At 55.2% G+C, this 22929-nt stretch overlaps 1 protein-coding gene across 10 annotated transcripts in view; it reads right to left on the reverse strand.

Annotated features, from left to right (window-relative positions):
• The window catches only part of LCOR (ligand dependent nuclear receptor corepressor), a 735064-nt gene that overhangs the window by 515436 nt on the left and 196699 nt on the right, over window positions 1-22929 (reverse strand). For all 10 annotated transcript variants that reach the window (XM_069611589.1, XM_069611590.1, XM_069611594.1 and 7 more), the window contains one exon: window positions 5046-5175. In XM_069611589.1, the coding sequence (XP_069467690.1) occupies window positions 5046-5175 (130 nt within the window). The remainder of the gene's footprint in view (window positions 1-5045; window positions 5176-22929) is intronic.

The raw sequence follows: 22929 nt of genomic DNA on the forward strand, positions 1-22929 counted from the left end.
GGGAGGAAAAAGGGAGGGCGGGCGGGTGGGAGGAAAAAGGGAGGGCGGGTGGGAGGAAAAAGGGAGGGCGGGCGGGTGGGAGGAAAAAGGGAGGGCGGGCGGGTGGGAGGAAAAAGGGAGGGCGGGCGGGTGGGAGGAAAAAGGGAGGGCGGGCGGGTGGGAGGAAAAAGGGAGGGCGGGCGGGTGGTGACGAAAATGGGAGGGCGGGCGGGTGGTGACGAAAATGGGAGGGCGGGCGGGTGGTGACGAAATGGGAGGGCGGGCGGGTGGTGACGAAAATGGGAGGGCGGGCACTTGGGAGGAAAAAGGGAGGGCGGGCGGGAGGAAAAAGGGAGGGAGGGTGGGAGGGTGGGAGGAAAAAGGGAGGGTGGGAGGAAAAAGGGAGGGCGGGTGGGAGGAAAAAGGGAGGGCGGGTGGGAGGGTGGGAGGGAGGAAAAAGGAGGGCGGGTGGGAGGGAGGAAAAAGGGAGGGCGGGTGGGAGGGAGGAAAAAGGGAGGGTGGGTGGGAGGGAGGGTGGGAGGGAGGAAAAAGGGAGGGCGGGTGGGAGGGTGGGTGGTAGGAAAAAGGGAGGGCGGGTGGGAGGGTGGGAGGTAGGAAAAAGGGAGGGCGGGTGGGAGGGTGGTAGGAAAAAGGGAGGGCGGGTGGGAGGGTGGGAGGAAAAAGGGAAGGCGGGTGGGAGGGTGGGAGGGCGGGAGGGAGGAAAAAGGGAGGGTGGGAGGGAGGAAAAAGGGAGGGCGGGAGGGAGGAAAAAGGGAGGGTGGGAGGGAGGAAAAAGGGAGGGCGGGCGGGTGGGAGGAATAAGGGAGGGCGGGCGGGTGGGAGGAATAAGGGAGGGCGGGCGGGTGGAGGAATAAGGGAGGGCGGGCGGGTGGGAGGAATAAGGGAGGGCGGGCGGAAAAAGGGAGGGCGGGCGGGAGGAAAAAGGGAGGGAGGAAAAAGGGAGGGAGGGTGGGAGGGAGGAAAAAGGGAGGGAGGGTGGGAGGAAAAAGGAAGGGTGGGAGGAAAAAGGGAGGGCGGGTGGGAGGGTGGGAGGGCGGGTGGGAGGGAGTGAGGAAAAAGGGTGGGCGGGTGGGAGGGAGTGAGGAAAACGGGTTATGTGAGGAAAAAGGGTGGGCGGGTGGGAGGGAGTGAGGAAAAAGTGTGGGCGGGTGGGAGGGAGTGAGGGAGGAAAAAGGGTGGGTGGGAGGGAGTGAGGGAGGAAAAAGGGTGGGTGGGAGGGAGGGAGGGAGGAAAAAGGGTGGGTGGGTGGGAGGGAGTGAGGAAAAAGGGTGGGTGGGAGGGAGTGAGGAAAAAGGGTGGGTGGGAGGGAGTGAGGAAAAAGGGTGGGAGGGAGTGAGGAAAAAGGGTGGGTGGGTGGGAGGGAGTGAGGAAAAAGGGTGGGTGGGTGGGAGGGAGTGAGGAAAAAGGGTGGGTGGGTGGGAGGGAGTGAGGAAAAAGGGTGGGTGGGTGGGAGGGAGTGAGGAAAAAGGGTGGGTGGGTGGGAGGGAGTGAGGAAAAAGGGTGGGTGGGTGGGAGGGAGTGAGGAAAAAGGGTGGGTGGGAGTGAGGAAAAAGGGTGGGTGGGTGGGAGGGAGTGAGGAAAAAGGGTGGGTGGGTGGGAGGGAGGGAGTGAGGAAAAAGGGTGGGTGGGTGGGAGGGAGTGAGGAAAAAGGGTGGGTGGGTGGGAGGGAGTGAGGAAAAAGGGTGGGTGGGTGGGAGGGAGTGAGGAAAAAGGGTGGGTGGGTGGGAGGGAGTGAGGAAAAAGGGTGGTGGGTGGGAGGGAGTGAGGAAAAAGGGTGGGTGGGTGGGAGGGAGTGAGGAAAAAGGGTGGGTAAAAAGGGTGGGTAAAAAGGGTGGGTGGGTGGGAGGGAGGGAGTGAGGAAAAAGGGTGGGTGGGTGGGAGGGAGGGAGTGAGGAAAAAGGGTGGGTGGGTGGGAGGGAGGGAGGGAGGAAAAAGGGTGGGTGGGTGGGAGGGAGGGAGTGAGGAAAAAGGGTGGGTGGGTGGGAGGGAGGGAGTGAGGAAAAAGGGTGGGTGGGTGGGAGGGAGGGAGTGAGGAAAAAGGGTGGGTGGGAGGGAGGGAGTGAGGAAAAAGGGTGGGGTGGGTGGGAGGGAGTGAGGAAAAAGGGTGGGTGGGTGGGAGGGAGGGAGTGAGGAAAAAGGGTGGGTGGGAGGGAGGGAGTGAGGAAAAAGGGTGGGTGGGTGGGAGGGAGGGAGTGAGGAAAAAGGGTGGGTGGGTGGGAGGGAGGGAGTGAGGAAAAGGGTGGGTGGGTGGGAGGGAGGGAGTGAGGAAAAAGGGTGGGTGGGTGGGAGGGAGGGAGTGAGGAAAAAGGGTGGGTGGGTGGGTGGCTGGGAGGGAGGGAGGGAGTGAGGAAAAAGGGTGGGTGGGAGGGAGGGAGGGAGTGAGGAAAAGGGTGGGTGGGAGGGAGTGAGGAAAAGGGTGGGTGGGTGGGTGGGAGTGAGGAAAAAGGGTGGGTGGGTGGGTGGGAGGGAGGAAAAAGGGCGGGTGGGTGGGTGGGAGGGAGGAAAAAGGGCGGGTGGGAGGGAGGGAGGAAAAAGGGTGGGTGGGAGGGAGGGAGGAAAAAGGGTGGGTGGGAGGGAGGGAGGAAAAAGGGTGGGTGGGTGGGAGGGAGGGAGGAAAAAGGGTGGGTGGGTGGGAGGGAGGGAGGAAAAAGGGTGGGTGGGTGGGTGGGAGGGAGGGAGGAAAAAGGGTGGGTGGGTGGGAGGGAGGGAGTGAGGAAAAAGGGTGGGTGGGTGGGAGGGAGGGAGTGAGGAAAAAGGGTGGGTGGGTGGGAGGGAGGGAGTGAGGAAAAAGGGTGGGTGGGTGGGTGGGTGGGAGGGAGTGAGGAAAAAGGGTGGGTGGGTGGGAGGGAGGGAGTGAGGAAAAAGGGTGGGTGGGAGGGAGGGAGTGAGGAAAAAGGGTGGGTGGGTGGGAGGGAGGGAGTGAGGAAAAAGGGTGGGTGGGTGGGAGGGAGGGAGTGAGGAAAAAGGGTGGGTGGGTGGGAGGGAGGGAGTGAGGAAAAAGGGTGGGTGGGTGGGTGGGTGGGGGGAGGGAGGGAGTGAGGAAAAAGGGTGGGTGGGAGGGAGGGAGGGAGTGAGGAAAAAGGGTGGGTGGGAGGGAGTGAGGAAAAAGGTGGGTGGGTGGGTGGGAGTGAGGAAAAAGGGTGGGTGGGAGGGAGGAAAAAGGGCGGGTGGGTGGGTGGGAGGGAGGAAAAAGGGCGGGTGGGAGGGAGGGAGGAAAAAGGGTGGGTGGGAGGGAGGGAGGAAAAAGGGTGGGTGGGTGGGAGGGAGGGAGGAAAAAGGGTGGGTGGGTGGGAGGGAGGGAGGAAAAAGGGTGGGTGGGTGGGAGGGAGGGAGGAAAAAGGGTGGGTGGGTGGGTGGGAGGGAGGGAGGAAAAAGGGTGGGTGGGTGGGAGGGAGGGAGGGAGTGAGGAAAAAGGGTGGGTGGGTGGGAGGGAGGGAGTGAGGAAAAAGGGTGGGTGGGTGGGAGGGAGGGAGGGAGTGAGGAAAAAGGGTGGGTGGGTGGGAGGGAGGGAGGGAGTGAGGAAAAAGGGTGGGTGGGTGGGTGGGAGGAGGGAGGGAGTGAGGAAAAAGGGTGGGTGGGTGGGAGGGAGGAAAAGGGTGGGTGGGTGGGAGGGAGTGAGGAAAAAGGGTGGGTGGGTGGGAGGGAGTGAGGAAAAAGGGTGGGTGGGTGGGAGGGAGTGAGGAAAAAGGGTGGGTGGGTGGGAGGGAGTGAGGAAAAAGGGTGGGTGGGTGGGAGGGAGTGAGGAAAAAGGGTGGGTGGGTGGGAGGGAGTGAGGAAAAAGGGTGGGTGGGAGGGAGTGAGGAAAAAGGGTGGGTGGGTGGGAGGGAGTGAGGAAAAAGGGTGGGTGGGTGGGAGGGAGTGAGGAAAAAGGGTGGGTGGGTGGGAGGGAGTGAGGAAAAAGGGTGGGTGGGTGGGAGGGAGTGAGGAAAAAGGGTGGGTGGGTGGAAGGGAGTGAGGAAAAAGGGTGGGTGGGTGGAAGGGAGTGAGGAAAAAGGGTGGGTGGGTGGAAGGGAGTGAGGAAAAAGGGTGGGTGGGTGGAAGGGAGTGAGGAAAAAGGGTGGGTGGGTGGGAGGGAGTGAGGAAAAAGGGTGGGTGGGTGGGAGGGAGTGAGGAAAAAGGGTGGGTGGGTGGGAGGGAGTGAGGAAAAAGGGTGGGTGGGTGGGAGGGAGTGAGGAAAAAGGGTGGGTGGGTGGGAGGGAGTGAGGAAAAAGGGTGGGTGGGTGGGAGGGAGTGAGGAAAAAGGGTGGGTGGGTGGGAGGGAGGGAGTGAGGAAAAAGGGTGGGTGGGTGGGAGGGAGGGAGTGAGGAAAAAGGGTGGGTGGGTGGGAGGGAGGGAGTGAGGAAAAAGGGTGGGTGGGTGGGAGGGAGGGAGTGAGGAAAAAGGGTGGGTGGGTGGGAGGGAGGGAGTGAGGAAAAAGGGTGGGTGGGAGGGAGGGAGTGAGGAAAAAGGGTGGGTGGGAGGGAGGGAGTGAGGAAAAAGGGTGGGTGGGTGGGAGGGAGTGAGGAAAAAGGGTGGGTGGGTGGGAGGGAGTGAGGAAAAAGGGTGGGTGGGGAGGGAGGGAGTGAGGAAAAAGGGTGGGTGGGTGGGAGGGAGGGAGTGAGGAAAAAGGGTGGGTGGGTGGGAGGGAGGGAGTGAGGAAAAAGGGTGGGTGGGTGGGAGGGAGGGAGTGAGGAAAAAGGGTGGGTGGGTGGGAGGGAGGGACTGAGGAAAAAGGGAGGGAGGGAGGAAAAAGGCAGGGTGGGTCAGAGGGAGGGAGGGAGGAAAAAGGGAGGGTGGGTCAGAGGGAGGGAGGAAAAGGGGATTTTGGAGGGAAAAGGGAGGGTGGAAAAAAGGTGGGTGGGATGGAGGAAAAAAGGTGGGTGGGTGGGATGGAGGAAAAAAGGTGGGTGGAAGCTAAAAGCAAAATAAATAACTACATTGAACATAAACAGTGGGGGCATTAGTAGTATGGGTGAGTTCATAGGGAAAAGGGCCATAAACCATCTTTCGTTTAGATGCAAACCTATTGCTTGCTAAATCTAACATTAATTTGGTCACTGACCAACCTTTTTCGTAGAAGATTGCATGGAGGAACTCTTCTGCTTGCTTTTCCAGTCGAATGATTTTTGCTTGCTCTTGACGAAGAGCTTTTTCTCCAGCTTCCGAAACAGGTTCATTCAGACCAACTAAGTGCTCCTATGGAAAAACATAGGGTAATGCAAATTAATATCACATTGGGAAAGGTCTTGGCATGACAGGACAAGGTATATGGTTAGAGGTTTTACAATTCTTATTTTGCAGACTAGTTGGACAACAGGATAATCCTACCTCAATGTTGCAAAGTATGCCATAAGCAAAACGGATGTGATGGCGAGAAGGTTTTAAATGAATTTCTGGCATGGCTCTAGGCAACCCTCGTTCTTCGCCTGCCAAGCCATTACAGAAAGGTGAAAGACCATATGCAAAACAGGGTTGGTCCCACGCAAGAGAAGCTGAAACATGTCTGGGTCCGGTGAGGCTTCCAGTATCGTGAATAAAGGATGTGACCTAATTGGCTGCCTTTTTTTGGGTCGGAACAAGCCTGATTTGTATATTGTCTTTCCCCTTCTGTAAGGGCTCAGCGGGCTGAAATAGGATGGCGGAAGGTTACCTAGAGAGCTGCCTGTTATGATCGTTTAAAAACCTTCCAGCCATCACCATTTGGTTCCGCTTTTGCACAGGTCATGTCACTACAATGCATCAGCCCATCTTAGAGTGTATTCTGGCAGAACTATACTTTTGATAGTTCGGTTGTCCCATTTATAGGACCTATAAAACCAACCACTTCAGTTTTTTTAAATATCTTTTTTGTGGTCAAAGGGACTTAACGACATCCCTTCGCTAAGCACCACCTCCCTCCCCAGTTACTGCAACCCCTGTTTTTAATATTTGTTCCTATGGTAGCCCATTAGGATCCTAAGACAGGGTTGCTTTTAAGCGCCTCAGTATTGGCCCTATGATAGGATGGATCAAGTTACTTACCTCTAACTGTTTTTGTCCAGCATGGGTCTGGCATGGATTCACATGCTCATGAATATTCCGCCGTCAGGCTGGGAATCCTCAGTAAAGAAAAAAAATCAGTTTCACTTCTGAACTATCTTTCTCCTAACAACCAATCACTGGTCTCTGCCCCCAGCCAATGACTGCCCTCTACCTAAGCCCGTCCTCTGGCAGCCAACTTCAGATTTGCTAGCATGTAAAGCGGCAGTAGGACCAAGATAAGAGCCGCAGAGGGGTAGGCGGGAGGGTTTGCATGTGAATCCATGCCAGACCCATGCTGGAGAACAACAGTTACAGGTAAGTAACTTGTTCCTTCTCCAGCATGGGATCTGGCATGGATCCACATGCTCATGTATAAAGAATACATAGCAGTATACACATGCACAACCACGGGAGGTGGCAAGGTTCACATTAGCATCTCAACATTAAGCATCTCTTACCTCCTCACCAGGCTCACCTTCAAGCAAACAAGGTTGCGCAGCACTGCTTGGCCGACTCTGGGCTCCTCCCTGGAATCCCTGTTGACGCAGAAGAACTTTTTGAAGGTGTGAGTCGACATACACGTAGCAGCCCTGCAGATGTCCAGCAGGGGCACACCAGACAGGAACGCCGTAGTTGCAGCGATCGATCCAGTAGAATGGGCTCTCGGACGGCCAGGCAACGTCGGTTTGCCAACCGGTGACAATGGGTGATGCAGCCGGAGAGCCACCTGGAATTGGAAGCTTTCTCTCTCCCTCTCCCCTGCTAAATTCTTCATTGAAACAGCACTGAACCTGCACCTGGGCCACTCTCACCAACCTCGGTCCTTGGCCCAGCCACTCTCCACTTGCACTGCCTCCCTGGCAACCCCTGCACTGCGGGACTGTCTCTGCATCCCTACAGCCCCCCCCCCCCCTCCCAGCACTTGTCTGCACTTACCTTGCACTTGCCACCAGCTGGCCCTATTTATGTATTTAGTTTTTATTCTACTTACCCTGTTCAGCACTTCCCCCTCTCCCCTTCCCCTTGCACTTGCACTTTTTCCCTTCCCCCTACCCCTGCACTTGCGCGATCTGAATGACACCTGGCCTAGTAGGATCGTTGTCTGTCTTTCCCCACTGTTCCCCCCCCTCCCTGCCAAGGCGCGCCTTGAAACACTTGTGTATAGGCGCGTTACAAATGCCATATCATATATCAAGCCTTGGAGAGGGCCTTCCCATGGTTCACAGGGCCAAAGTTCACAAAACGTTGCGACGTCTTCCGAAAACTCTTTGTGCGGTCCACATAGAACTTCAGCGCTCTAGCTAAAACCAGCGAGTGCAAAGTCCTCTCAGCTGGCGACGAAGGCGTAGGGAACAATACAGGTAACACCAAGGGCTTATTTAGATGAAAGTCCAACGGCACCTTGGGCATGAAGGAGGGGTGCGTCCGCAGCACCACCATAGTCTCGTGGAACGTCAAATAAGGTGGTTTACAAGAGAGGGTCTGGATCTCTCCCACTCGTCGTGCAGAGGCGAGGACTACAAGAAAAGCTGTTTTCCACAATAAAAACTTCAGTGGCGCCGAATGCATAGGCTCCAACAGGGGACCCAAGAGCATAGTAAGCACCACATTGAGCGCCCACGCTGGGGCCTTCACCGCCGCTAACGAGCGCAATAGTTCTTTGACGAACTCCGTGACCAAGCGATGCAACCATAAGGATGATCGTCCAGGAGATCTGGTGTAGCAGGAAATAGCCGCCAGATTAACTTTGATGGAAGCATGGGCCAATCCTGCCTTGGCCAACGACAAGTACAGGAGCACCTGCGGAGCAGTGACTCGTAGAGGGTCGATCTGAGTACGGCACCAAACGGCAAACCTCTTCCACTTGTGCCCATACCATTTAAGAGTAGATGAAGCTCTGGCCTTGGCGAGCACCTCCTTACAATCTGCTGGGAGATCGTAGCCCTCAAACTCTAGTGCTGCAGGAGCCAAGCCTTCAGGTTCAGTGATCCTGAGTCGTGGTGCAGAATTGCGCCTCCTTCCCTGGTGAGAAGATCTGCCTCCTCCAGAAGCTTGACTGGAGGGGACGCCGACATATCCAGAAGGTCCGGGTCCATATCCGTCTTGGCCATGCCAGTACGACGAGGATCATCCTGCACCGGGACCTTCCGAGTTGATTGACTAGCCGAAGAAGCAACGGAGGGAACGCATACAGAAACAGGCCATCCCAGGGGAAAGAGAATGCGTCCCCCATTCTCCCCGGCTGGGGAAACCTCCTAGCGAACCTCAGGCACTTGGTGTTTGTCGCTGTCGCAAACAAATCAATTTGGGGATTGCCCCATCTGCAGAACAGGTGATCCACTTGGTCCTGCCGAAGTTCCCACTCGTGGCAACAGCATAGCTCCCTGCTGGGAGAGTCGGCGATGTGTTCTTTAATCTTGCCAGATGAAACGGGATGAATAACATCCCCTGGGCTACGGCCCAGTGCCAAAGGTCCTGCGCCTCCTTGTAGAGCACCAGGGATCCGGTTCCCCCGCTTCCGGATGTAGAACATTGTGGTGATGTTGTCCGTGAAGACCCGTACCACGGGACAGAAGGACTTGAGGGCCCAAAACACTGCCCGCAGCTCCAACACGTTGATGTGCAACCACTTCTCCGGCAGCCATAGGCCTCTTGCATTAAGACTTCTGGAATGCGCTCCCCATCCTTCCAGGTAGGCGTCTGTCGTAACCGTCTCCTGATGAGGTGGGGTCTGGAAATGTGCGTGCACTCCCCACCACCTTATCGCTCGATGGAAGCTCTCGTCGAGTGTGATCTGGTCCTCGAAGCTCCCCGCCACTTGTATCCAACGGGCATCAAGGAAATCCTGCAGTGGACGCATCCGTAGCCTGCACAGGTGAAATGAGGTATATGCATGACGACATCATGCCGAGTAGGGACCTGATGGACCTCACCCTTGCGACCTTCAGGGCCAACAACCGGTGTACCTTGCCCAAGATGGCCACGATCCTTTCCTCCGACGGAGACGCCAGGCAAGACACTGGAGTCGGACTCCCAGAAACAGTGTCCTGTGATGGAGTCAAGCAGGACTTCGCAAAGTTTATCAAGAACCCCAGGTCTGGCAGGAGTTGGACTGTCTTCGTCGTGTGGTCGATGGCGATGTCCTTGTAGTTCGCCCGGATGAGCCAGTCGTCCAGGTACGGGTACTCGTGGATCCCTCGTAGATGTAGCCGCGCCGCCACCAGGGCCAGGCACTTGGTGAACATTCGTGGTGCCGACTTCAACCCGAAGGGAAGGACCTTGAACTGGTAATGTCGTCCTTTAACCACAAAGCGTAGGTACTTGTGGTGTCTTTCGTGTATGGGGATGTGAAAATGGGCATCTTCTAAGTCCAGCGATGATAGAAAATCCCCCTCTTCCAGCTGTCCTAGCAAGTGCTGAAGGGTCACCATCCGAAACTTTTGGGACTTTATGTACTTGTTCAAATGGCAGGGGGTCCAGAATAGGCCGCCAACCACCGGTCTTCTTTCTGACAAGGAAGTAACGCGAGTACACTCGAGCTTCTTCGGGACGAGCTCGATAGCACCCTTTAACATGGCCCGTACCTCCAGCAGCAGCTGAGGGACGCGATTCTGCTGACGGGCCACTGGTGATATCCTTGGACACTTCCAATGGAACTCTAGGGTGTATCCGTGGCCAAGAGTGTCCAGGACCCAACGGTCGGTCGGAGATGGTCTTCCACGCGCTGACGAAGTTCCCCACCAGGGTGCACGGGTGGGGGCCCGACTCCACGGCCGGTTCAATCTTGTTTCGATGTCAAAGCGCCGCCTTGTGGGCCTTTGCGTCGACGTCCACCTCCAAACTTGGCGCGCCGCCTGTAGGTCTCCTGGGCCGAGGAGCGGGAGGGCTGACGGTAGGACGAGGCACCTCCTCCGAATCCTTTAGAGAAACTATGGGATTTCCCTCCAGAAATCCAAAAGGACGGCTGTCATTGAAGCATGCCCAAGGCACGAGCCGTCTGTGTCCGCTTTGATGGCCTGGAGAGACTCGTCCGCAGTCTTTCCCAACAAATAGTCCCCGAAGGGCATGTCCAACACCCTTGACTGAACATTCTGGCCGAAATAAGTGTCCCTCAGCCAACCTCGCCGACCAACACAAATGCTGTTGGCCATTTGGCAGTGTCCTGTATCGGCAATGTCCGCGGCCACAGTAATGGTGTAGTCTGAAGCCACCTCGCCTTCCAGTAGAATCTCCAACGCTTCAGCCCGCTTGCCACGGGAAGGAAGTCCAGGAGGGGGCCATCTTGAACCAAAGTTCCCCGTTGTAACGCGCCACGATGGCGAGGGCATTAGCGGCCTTGATGGTAGTCACCGCCGACTTGATCACTCTTCGCCCCATGGCATCCAACTTCTTCCCCTGACGAGGATGCGCCCGAAGACTACTTCTTGGCCGTCGCTGAAACCACCAAGTCTGGAGATGGCTGGGACCGTAAACACTTGGGCGCAGGGTCCGGCACTCTGTACTACTTCTCGTAGCGATCCCTCTTCGCCAGAGACGATGAAGGGTTCTTCATGAGGGACAAACCCTCATCCCAAATGTCATCCAATAGCAGGATTGAACGTATGTTCTTCCTCTTCGCCTCCCGGCGCTGGTAAAGGAAACCCTCCTCCTTCGGGACGAGCTGGAACAGCTCTGAGGCCCTGGAGATCATGACATGGAACGAGCCAATCTCGTCGGGCGGTGAAGATCTGGCCGGCGGAGACCGGAGATCCCCCAGAATGCCTTCATCAGTGCCAGTGCCGTGTCCGGTTCCATGTCATGCCTCGGTGGGGGTAAGGGAGGTGAGGCTTGAAAAGGCGGAGGGGGGGTGACCTCATCCTCTTGGGTGGTGGTTCCTCCGATGGCCTCGGCGCTGCGGGCAGGGCCGCCGGTGACAGTCATCCTTGTCCGGATTTCCGAGCACAGGGTATGCAGAGCCATCAGAATGTCCACAGAGATATGTTGCTGGGGTGGAAGCGACAGCGACCGGGGAGTTTGTGGCTTAGGGTCAGCTCCGTCGTCTCCGCCCTGTTGCTCCTTGTCGGTCTCCTCATAGTCGTCACCTTCGTCATCGCCCTCCTCTTGATCCCACCCTGTAGGGCCTGCTCTCAGCGCATCTCCCCTCCTGGAGGACCGGGAGGTTGGTGAGCTCTTCCTCTGAGGAAATGTCCATGCTCTGGAGGACTACAGTGCCGCCCCTTCTTCTCTGCGACCAGGGGAGACAGTTTCAGTGAAATGATGGGCATCACCTTCTCCAGAGTCTTCTCAATGGGCTGGAAGGACTACCCCCCCCCCCCAGCAGGCAGGGATACCCTTCACCTTATTTGCCGTATCCTGCGAATCCACTTTGGTGGCCTTCGCGAGGGACACCGCTACTACTTCGATGGAAGTGTGGGTCTTAGCCTGATGCACCTGGGCCTTCGTGGTCTTGACCACGTCTGTGGCCTTCACCTCAGGGGGAGGGTCTTGACCCTGCTCCCCCTTGGCCTTCTCCGTCGGTCCGGCCTGGGTCTTCTCCAAAAGCTTGCCCAGATGGTCCGACTGCCTCTATGAAGAACCTGAGCGTTGGCCCGTGGTCGAAGGTGCTGAACTCGCCCGGGCTGCCGAGGAGCTTGTTGCAACGGCGCTCCCGGAGGCAGTGGACTTGCGGTGCTCCGCCTTATGTTGGCCCCCGCGGAAGAGGCGCCCTCAAAGGTCTTAGAAGACCGATCAGCTTTCTTCTTCTGGGCAGGGGAGGCATGCTGCCGGGACTCACTCTGAGCAGAAGCCTTGGCATGCAGCCACTTCTTGAGGCGCTTGCGTCGGTCAGCTGCGTGCGCGGCACCATCTCCCGAAAAGCCACGCAGTCGTCCTCCACATGCATCTGGTCCGAATGCATGCAGTAGAGGCACAGGGAATGTCCATCGTCCGAAAAGACTTTCTGTAGGTTGCAGCCGGGGCAAACCTTAGAGAGGTGCCGAGGCATCCTTCTCCATAGCCACACGGTGTAGGCCTCCAAGAAGCTTCTGGAATCCTCCAAGAAGAAACAACGCAAATCATCCGTGAGAGGCGCTGAAGGATCCGAAAACTGGTCCCCGTTAATCAGAAAGGTTAATCGGTAGCGCTTGAGGCTTGATTATTTTTTCATTCAGAGTAAAACTCTTAGAAAAAAATAAATCGCAAAATGCAGTAAAAGCTTGAGAGCTATAGCACGAGGACTTCCAACACTTGAACATGGGGTAAAAATATGAAGATGGCTGCCAGAGGAGGGGCTTATGTAGAGGGCAGTCATTGGATGGGGGCAGTATGACCAAGAGACCAGTGATTGGTTAGGAGAAAGACCGTTCAGAAGTGAAACGGAAACTGATTTTTTTCTTTACTGAGGATTCCCAGCCCGACGACGGTTAATATTCATGAGCATGTGAATCCATGCCAGACACCATGCTGGAGAAATGGCATTTATAACGCGCATGTACACAAGTGTTTCTAGGCGCCACAAGATAAGGGAGGGAAACACAGGGAGGACAAGAGAAGCGCTCCTACCAGGCCACATGTCATTCGGATCCTGCAATTGCAACAATGGAAGTGCAAAGGGAAGCAAAGGGTCTAAATGCAAGGGAGAGGAAAAGGGGTAAGTGGGAGCAGGGCAGCATGGCTCTAGGTAAGTGCAGGAGGCAAGGGGCCGTAGGGTTTAGTTACAGCCAATAAGTGAGTGGTAGGCCAGGAGGCAGTGCAAGGAAGACCGGTCGTGGAGGAGCCTGGTACCCGGTGAGACTCTGAGGGAACCAAGCAACCAGTCAGCGCAGCAGACAAGTTAGTTAGCAAGGAAGCAATAGGGAGAAGGCAGAGGAGAACAGGAGGGTCTTGAGCTGCTTTCGGAACTTCAGGTGGCCCGGCTCAAGTTTGAGAGGGGCCGGGAGGCCGTTCCAGAGAGAGATACCTGCAAAGGAGAGATCTACCCCAACTCTGCCTGGAGAAGCGTCTGACCCACAGAGAGGTATCTGAGCAAAGAACTCTAAAGTAAGGTATTTCCGAAGATAAATTGGATCTAGTGCAGGCACCGGCCCCAGAAAGACTTGTGGACAATGAAGAGGGTCATGAACTTGATCCTTGCAGCCACCGGGAGCCAGTGTAGAGATTTCAGACCTGGAGAGATACAGTCCCTGGGCTTCAGGCCAAGGATAAGTCTTGCAGTCCAGTTCTGGATTAGTTGCAGGGGGCTAAGAGTAGAGGTAGACAGATTGAGAAAGAGGCTGTTGCTGTAGTCCAGCCTGGCGAGAACCAGGGCTCTGAAGACTTCTGGCAAAAAAGGGAGGAAAGGAAGAATACATTTGGAGCTGGTGCAGCTGGAAGTGGGCCTTTTTGCCAAGGTCCATGATGTGAGGAGAGAAGGAGGGAGTGGAGTCGAAGGACTTCAAGGTTTTTTGCCTCACGGGAAGGTGAGGTTGGAGGGCCCAAGGAGGGTGGACAGAGAGGGAAAGCAGGAACAGGGGTCCAGATGAGAAGGATCGCAGTCTTACTGGGATTAAGGCAAAGATCGTTAGAGACACACCAATCCGGATTAGTGGATAAAGTCAGGAAAGAGTGAGGGAGGAGAGGAGGCTGAGGGAAGCCTGAAAGAGCTGAATGTCATCAGCATAACTCTGAAAGGTAGAAGAGAAAGGAGATCAGGTGGGCCAAAGGGTCTGGATAGACATTGGAAGAGCCAGGGTAAGAGCATAGAGCCCTGGGGGCACCACATGTGGCGGGAGAGGTGGAGAGAAAGGACCCAAGTTGGACCTGGGAGGGACAAAGCAGGAGGAAGGAAGTCAGCCAAGCCCGGGCCTGACACGTGATGCCCAGGTTCACACAGTCTGTTGATCAGGGTGGCGTGACTGACCAGGTCTAAATCAGGGATTAGGTCAAGGAAGAAGAGGTCAGAGGGAAAGCTGGAGTCGAGGTTAGAGAGCAGATCTTCCCGGGGGTTCAGGAGAGCAGTTCCCATGCCTCTCGCTGCTCTGAAGCCAGACTGCTGTTCATGGAGGCAGCACACATTTTCAGTGTGGAGGGTAAGCTGGGAGATGGTCAGCTTTTCCAGGAGTTTGTCCAGGAAAGGGTGATAGAAATCCGGCGATAGTTTGCTGGGCATGGACGATCGTCATAAGGCTTTTTTAGGAGAGGGTGCAGAAAGGAGTGCTAGAGAGGGGGAAGATCCAGGGGGGAAAGCGTTATTGCAGAAATCGGCCAAGGCTGGAGCGAGGGTGGCTATCTGGCCCATGATGGTTCTAGAGGATCACGGAATCACCCGTTTGGACGCCAGTTTCATAGACTGGACTTGTCTAGAAACATTGTCAGTGTTGTCAGAGGAAAGGGGGGGAATAGGAAGAGAGGCAGGCAAAGGGGGACTGCGAGAGGAAGAGGAATGACATGCATTACTCACCGTAATAGGATTTCTGATTGTATCTGCTTAGATTCACATGCTGTGCATATGGTCCGACATCCAGTGGTAACCGCAGAGTATTGCATCTGGTCTTTCGAGGATCGAAAGGGGACATCAGAAAAGGAGGTGTCTGTAACACGATCCCTATAGTGACGTGTAGTGTACCCAAAAACCCTTGCGCATCAAGTTCCCTCTGATAGTTATTGTGCTCCCTCATGGCAGACAAAATACAATCGTGAGCAAGTATATAAAACAAAGTATTAAGACGTCTATGTTCCTTCCAACCGAGCGAGGAGGAAAGGTGAGCGCATGTGAATCTAAGCTGCTACAATTATCAGAAATGCTATTACAGTGAATAATGCATGCTGATGCTTGCCAATCTGCTTAGAATCACATGCTGTGCATAGACTAGCGAGCAGTACCCGGAGGTGGTTGTGAGAAGGAACAGTAGTGAAAAGAGGTCTTCGTACCGCTTGTCCCACCTGAGAATCAGACCTAGAATGAGTGTCTAGGCAATAGTGTTTTGTAAAGGTGTCTACAGAACTCCAGGTGGCTGCTTTGCAGATGGACTCTAGGGGAACATTTGCAAAGAATGCTATGGAAGCCCCAGTGCCTCGAGAAGAATGTGCTCTAGGCTTGAAGGGCAGTTGTCTCTTAGCAAAAGGACTATCCACCTTGAGATTGCTGACAGTCTCCCCTTCTCTACCAGCTGCCACTGAAACAAAAAATTGATTTGTCTTTCTCAGTGGTTTAGTTCTTTCCAGGTAGAACATGACTGCCCTGCGCGCATCTAATGTGTGTAGGCATCTTTCAACAACGTTAGTGGTGTTCTGGAAGAAAGTCCCTCTCTGGGACGTTGAGATTTGTCCTTCATCGAGGTAGATGAAAGGCACAGGACTGTCAATATAGTCCTTGCAGGGTACGGGGTGCTGTGGCGCGTCTTTCAGCACGTCTCTAGGCCGCTCCTGGTGTTTCGCAGCCTCTTTCGACCGTTCCTTCAGTCGAACTGCCGAGGCAATCCTAGAGATGCTCTCGCCAATGCTCGGGGAATCAGGGCGATCTGCTGGTTGAACCGGAGGCTGAGCGGTGGATTTCAGCCCAACCGGGGCCTTAGGCGGCATCTGCACGTCCTCCTGGAGCGTCTCGATGGCGTGTTTTTTAGTACTAGCGCCCTTAACTTTAGATTGCCCAGTCGTAGGCCGCGGCTGCAGGAAGGCTGCCGATCATACAGATCAGCGGATCCTGTCGAAGTTTTTGATGGGTTTATTGGCACTTTGGAACGTTTCGACAGTACCGCCGAAGCAGAACCTTGGGTTGTGAGTTTACATCGGGTGCACCCCCCCCCCGTCGTCTGGTGTTTTCCCCATAGCATGACTAGCATCGTGCCGACGGGGCCGGAGACAGGCGCTGCGGACCAAGAACCGTCCGCCGTTAGGTCAATGGCATCCGCAACGGAGGCCTGGTCATCGCTAGTCACCCCCCATCACTTTCGGCGGCGGGAGAAAAACATTCGGCCTGCGACATGCCGTAGGCCACCGACTGCTTTAGACAGCGCTCCTTAAAGGAATGGTTTGGTAAAAATGTTTTATTGCCCCTATGGGTCGGCCATGTGTTTTTAAGCCCAAGTCGCTCGATTTTAGAAAAATGTCCTATGGACCTTACCAGAGTTTCCATCCATTAAACGCACGCGAAAACAGGCATCAGGGAGCTGCCATTTTGTGATAATCCTATCATTTCCCCCATCGCCCTGGCTGACCTGCTTTTGCGGCACTAAATCATATCCCCTGCCCCTGAGCCTGTCATCAGCAGACACGTACCGCCCATTTCACAACGCCAAAGCACGTCTCGTGTCAACATCGCTGCGCTTCAGCTAATGACGTGTCACCATGGAAATGGCAGGACGCCTCTTTCCTCAATAAGTATAAACAGACTGTTTCACAACACACAGCAGCAGATTTTCGATTCCATTCCTCTCTGTATTACTTTGAGTATTCTGTGACTCGTTTCTGTGCTCTGGTCAGCTACCTTCGTTGCTTGTAGCCCGTGTGAACAGATACCAGTACCACCGCTATAAATTATTTTAGTTTAACACACAATGGCTTACAATAATGCCCTACATGTACGAGCTCGAGTATACCGAGGAGGAACTACTGGAAAGGGAAACACACAAACGATGGGTCTTCGGACGGCAGTTGGGAGGACGATTCAACAGCTGAAGAGCCTGGACCTAGTCGCATGGACGGTGTTTCCACCTGGTGCTAGCAAATGCCAACCGAGGACGAGAACTGCTGCTGCTGTGAAAACTTGGGATGTGTGGCCTACATTTCGGAAGGCGAGCCACGACCGCAATGCATCACCGAGCTGCCAGACTTCAGGGCAGTCTGCCTCACACGGTCCGTGTTGAGGATAATGATGGTGCTTATGCACGAACTTCGCGGAACTGTTCGTCCTCGTAATCCGAGTAACGAGTAAGTATACTCTGCTGGTCATGCCACTCCTATTTCATGGTCTTCTACTATATCCAAAATTACATATGCATATCATTGTAACGCATGAAAGTCGTTCAATAGTGTGCCGGGTCTAGATAGCATTTGTCCGAGCAGAATGCCATTAGTTACAAGAATTGTCATTGACAACAAACGTTTATTAAACTTATCTTGGTCATTTAAAAACATTTGTTACATTCCTTTTCACAGGTGGTACAGGCTGGTGGCCTATCGTGTCTTTACATGGAGGCTTCACGGGAGCCTTGGACACCGCGTTCGAAGAGTAATACCCACCTGTGCCGTTCGTGCCATAAGAGAAACATTCCCGAGTGACAGCGGTCAGTACAGGGGATTTTCTCTCACTGTGCTGCAACCTGACCTCTACAATGTGTAAAGTCTTGTATTTTTGGGTCATCAAAATAAGATACAAAATAAAACACCACATATTTTTTTTTCAATTTCTTTTTTTTTTTAAACTTTATTTTATTAGCATTTTTATAATATAACAAACGGGCTCAAAGCAATTTCAATAAGATGTACAAATGGCTGGCCCAACAAGCCTCCCCCCTCCCCTCACCCACCCCAAACGGACCCTCCCCAATCCCCCCCCCCCCCCCCAAGAAACTTGGACCCAGATGGATCTCCTTATTTGGGGAGACGCTGTGGAAGCTCTATATGCCCGGAGCTTGAGAAAGCTTGAACGTTGCGTACGTTTGTGGCTGTACATCGTCCACCGTTCCCCGGGCCGTGGGCACCCGATCCCTCCTCCTTTCCTCCTCATGGGTCAGTGAACGTCCCATCCCCAGGTCTGCTGTACCCCGAACCAGTTTGCTTGGAATGTGCCCAACTCGTTATTCATCATTGCCGTTAGTTTGTCCATCAGAAACATGTTCTTAACCTTTTTCAACCAGACCTCCTTCGATGGGGTCTCCGCGCTCTTCCATTTCTGTGCCAGGGCCACCCTCCCCGCCCTCAACATGGTTTCCCACATCCTTGGGTATCTGGCTATGTCTGTGTCCTCTGGGGGTTGGCCCAGCAACATTGTCAGGGGGTTCTGGGAGAGTAGTTCCTCAGTAACTTCAGCGATCCAGCCCTGTACCTCCTCCCAATATGCCTGGACTTTCGGGCAGTGCCACCACATGTGACCTCTTGTACCGACCTGGTCACATCCCCTTGGACATGTGGGGGACACTCCCGTGAACATTTTCACCAACTTCGCAGGATCCCTGTGCGCCACCCCTGCAAGATCTTGAAATTGTGTTCCATGTCCGCTGTGAATAAGTTCCCATGGAAAGCTATCTTAAATTTCCTTGCCCAGGCATCCTCAGATCTCCTCCCCCGCCAGATCTTTCCAGAAGGTACGGAACCTCCTCCTCCTCCTCCTCCTCTTCCCCCAGGTTGACAGTGTTCAGTATTCTATACATCCCCGATACCGCCCCCTTCCTGGAGGTCGCTGTGTCCACAAGTTTTTCAAAGGGGGTCAACTGTCTTTTCAAGTTCTAGCCCCAGGATTGGTCGCATAAAATTCCCTTCAAGCGGAGATATTCAAATATGGAGAGGGACCCCTGCCCCAGGGCTTCTCTCATTTCCTCATAGAGCCGGAATTCCCCTTCCTTGAACATTTGCCCCGCCCATTCCATCCCCGAATCGGACCAGGACTGAGCGTTGAGGAACCCCCTGCTTCCCAATCTGAGGGGGTGACCCCAGAGCGATGGCATCGGTGACGGCCATGACGTTAGGTGTGCCGTCTGGGGGCTTTCCCCCCAGATCGACCAGAGGACTCCCAACATTGGGTGTGATTTTAGTCTGTTCAGAATTAACTTGCTTGGGGCCCACAGGAGGTCCCTGATCTTAAGTGGGTGGGCGTCCATGTCCTCCAAGTACGTCCAGTATGTACCCATCCCCTCATTCATATGTTCAAGAAGTATGCGCAACTGGGCAGCGCGGAAGTAGAGTTGGAAGTCCGGCAACCTAAACCCTCCCTCCTTCCTCAGTAAGGTCAGGACCGCTCTTGCAGTCCTCGGGGTCCTACCCTGCCATATAAACTCACGCACCGCATTCTGGAGGACCCTGAAGGTTTGGTTGGGAACAGGTTGGGAGGGCGGTGAAGAGATATAGTAAGCGCGGGAGTAGGTTCATCTTCACAGCCGTCATGCGGCCGTACCAGGACAGGATCATTGACCCCCACCCCCCACCCCCCCCCCATCTCCTTAGATCCGCAGTGACCCTTGCCATTACGGAGTCGTAGTTAGCTGGGGCGAGGTTGGAGAGGTCCCGGGTGAGGACGACGCCCAGGTATCGGATGGAAGCCTTCCCTACTTTCATCCCTCCCAGGCTGATCAGGGGGTCCAGGGCCGGGTCCCTCGTTCTCATGGGGAGCAGGACTGATTTAGAGGCATTGATCTTGAGACCCGAGAGGCGACCATATGCAGCCATCAGGGACATGAGGGGGAGCGAGGATCCCGGGTCCACCAGGTAGGCCAGGATATCATCCGCAAACAGGGAGAGTTTAAATTCTACTTCGCCTCTCCGGATCCCCTTTATGTCTGGGTGTGCTCTGACCGCTATGGCCAGGGGTTCCATGGTGAGGACATAGATGAGGGGGGAGAGCGGGCATCCCTGCCGCGTTCCCCTCGAGAGAGGGAAAGGCTCTGACAGCCTGCCATTCACCTGGACCCTGGCCTTTGGGGCCCTATATAGCGCCGCCACCCAACCCATGATGTGTGACCCAAAGCCGATTTTCTGGAGGGTGAATTCCATGAATCTCCACTCCACCCTGTCGAATGCCTTTTCTGAGTCGAGCGACAGGACGCACGCGTCTAGGTTCGACACCTGGGCGTAGTGGAACAAGTCTATGGTTTTTCGGATATTGTCAGAGCCCCGCCTCCCCCTAATGAACCCCACCTAGTCTCCGTGGACCAGCTTTGGCAGGATCCCCTCCATTCGCCCCCGATCACCTTAGCCAGGATCTTTACATCGGTATTCAGCAAAGAAATAGGGCGGTAGGAGGAGCACTCCGAGGGGTCCCTACCGTCCTTGGGGAGCACCACTATAATTGCCTCCATCATGGAGTCCGGGAGGGATCCCCCTTCCAGCACCGCATTGAATACCTTAACCAAGTAGTGGGATAGGGTCGAGCAAAACCTCTTATAAAAATAGACCGAGTAGCCGTCCTCGCCGGGGGAAGTACCCCCTTTCATCCCTCTGATCACGCGCTCCACCTCCTCTGTCACCGGGGCCTCCAACCCCTCCGCCATCTCCCTGGACAGGGCCGTGATCTGTATAGAGTTCAGGAACCCCTCAATCTCCGCCTCCCTCCCGTTGAATTCAGACGAGTATAGCTTCTCATAGTATCGGCGGAAGGCCTCCCCAATGTGGGATGCGTCGTAACCTACCTCCCCACCTCGTTCTTTACTGCTTTCACTAATCTGCTTCTCTGTACCTCCCTCAACTTCAAAGCTAAAATCTTGTCTGCCCTGTCCCCTTTTTCGTAATACTTTTGTTTGACCAATTGAAGGCTTCTCTCTGTCTGAAGGAGGAGGTCTTTCAGCTGGAGTCTATAGTCCTCCAGGGCGGCCACCTGGCCTCGATCCAAGGGGACCCTGGGGAGCCCCCCCCCCGGTTGGAGTTGGGCTATTTTCTCCCTCAGTAGTCTTTCCTGGGCCTCCCTCTCCCTCTTTTTCTGGGCTCCCATTTTGATCAGGACTCCTCGTAGGGTAGCCTTAAAGGCATCCCATAGGGTATGCAAACCTACCTCCCCATAATCGGTAAGTTCGAAAAAATCCGTAACGGCCTCGAGAACTTCCTGAGCTAGTACCTCATCCTTTAACAGGGAGTCGTTGCACTTCCACCTCCCCCTGCGTTCGCTTAATCCTCCCCTTGCAATCGTGACTCGGACCAGGGGACGGGGTCAACCCTATGGCCTGAGGTGAATGGGTGCAGGATCTCGTCCACCAAGATATAGTCTATCCTGGAGAACGACACATGAATGGTTGAGTAATATGTGAAGGGGGGGTGTTCGTTCTGGGGATCGGGTCCATCAGTCCCGAGTCTAGATTAACCCTTTGGAAGTTACGCGCCATGGTCTCATCTGACGCCCTGGAGGGCTGTGGACCTGTGCGTTTTCTGTCCCGGGTTGGGTCCAGGACCATGTTGAAGTCCCTCCCCCCCCACCACCACCGAACCAAGAACAAAGTGCTTGAGTTTGTCCCCTACCTCTTCCCAAAATAGGGTTTGGCCTTCATTTGGGGCATAGATAACAGCCAGGGTGAGCGGGGCCCCCTCAAGGGACCCCCGCACCATCAGATAGCGGCCCTCTGGGTCTTTCAGCATGGCCTCGTTCTCGAAGCCTGCATTCCAAGATACTAAGATGGCAACCCCTCTCTTTTTGCCTTTATGGGAAGCACTGAAGACCTCCCCTATTCCTCCTCCCCGCATTTTGGGCTCATTACCCCGCGGCCAATGAGTCTCTTGCACAAAGAGAAAGTCGAGGTTGGCCCTTCTAAATTCCCTGCAGACCAGGGATCTCTTCGTGGGGGTGTTTAAGCCCCGTACATTTAGGGAGCCCAAACCCAGGGGGGGGGAGGGGGACTGTTAGCCATAATCTAGAATTTCCTCTCTCTCAGTCAACGTTCTCAACATGCTCTTCCTAGCGTGCTCCCTTGGTTCGACTTTTCGTTCCCCGACTCCCCCCTCCCCTTCCCTCCGGGTGGGCCTAGAACAAGACCCCAACTGCCCCCCTTCCCCAAACCGTAACTGAACTACCCCAACTTTGTGTCCCCCCACCTCCCCCTTCCCCGGCGTCCCGCCAAATAGTTCTGCCATCCCTGGCTACTGGCCGAACCACCAGCCTACCCGCTGAAGCCGGGCATTCTGTGGAAAGCGTGTCTGTGAGCCCCCCCGCCCTCCTTGCTGTGCCGTCCCCCTCATGACTCCCCTATACTTGCTGTTCGTAGGGACGCTATTAATGGTGAATCAGCTGACTTTTCTGTGCACCCCACATGACTCGGTGGGTTTCCCCAGACCTCAATCCTCGGATTCGTTCCGCTCCCCCTACTTAACTGGCGATGGGGTATTCATTTTCCTGTATTTCCTCGCGCCAGTTTTTCGTCTCCTGTCTTTCGACGGGCCCGGGCTCCCCGGGGTATCCCTCCCTGGCCCCCGACAGGGCCCTCCTGGGATTCGAGTCCACAACATAGTCCTGGATGGCTCCTCGTATGTCGTCTTCCGTGGTCAGAGTTGACCGCTGGCCCATATACTCAAAGGTCAAAGAGAAGGGATAGCCCCAACGGTAGCGGACCCCCTTTTCCTTCAGCAGGAGTGTTAGTGGGCGACACATCCTGCGTTTGGCCAGGGTGTAGGCGGAGAGATCTTGGTAGATTGAAATCTGGGCGTTGTTGTAGGTGATCTCCCGAGCCTTCCTGGCTTCCTCCAACACCTTTGTTTTTTCAGAGTAATAGTGGAACCGGACCAAGATAGACCGGGGGCCCCCCGCTCTACCCCCAGCCCTGTGCACTCTATCGAACGTGGGTTCCGTAGTCATTTCTTCAGCAAAGAGGAGGGTGATGATTTCTCTCACCGTGCGGGTAATGTCTCTCTCCGTTTCCCCTTCCTGTTCCGGTACCCCAAAAAATCTGAGATTGTTCCTCCTTTCCCTGTTTTCAAAGTCATCCATCTGCCTGGACCTTTCCTCCCCCCTTTTCTCCAGGGCCGCTATCCTCAGCCCTAGATCCATCTCTAGAGACGTCAATGATGTTTGGTTGGTCTCAACCTGCAACAGTCTGTCTTCAACCTTATCCACTCTTTGATCTATTTTTTCACATTTCTGGGCAATGTCAGATCGCATGTCCCCGATCTCCTGTAATATGGAGGCGAAGCCTCTTTCCATGGCAGACGTGGTGGGTCCTAGGGTCTCCGACTGTGCAAGTCCTTTGGTGGGGCTTGGGCTTCTCTTGCTGGACGCCATCTCCTGAAAGCGGAATTCCTGTAAGGTTTGCCGCCAGTCCATCGGGCTACCCCCCCCCCCCG

This window comes from Ambystoma mexicanum, chromosome 8 (assembly GCF_040938575.1).
Source record: "Ambystoma mexicanum isolate Mex_15411 chromosome 8, UKY_AmexF1_1, whole genome shotgun sequence".
Taxonomy (NCBI): Eukaryota; Metazoa; Chordata; class Amphibia; order Caudata; family Ambystomatidae; genus Ambystoma; species Ambystoma mexicanum.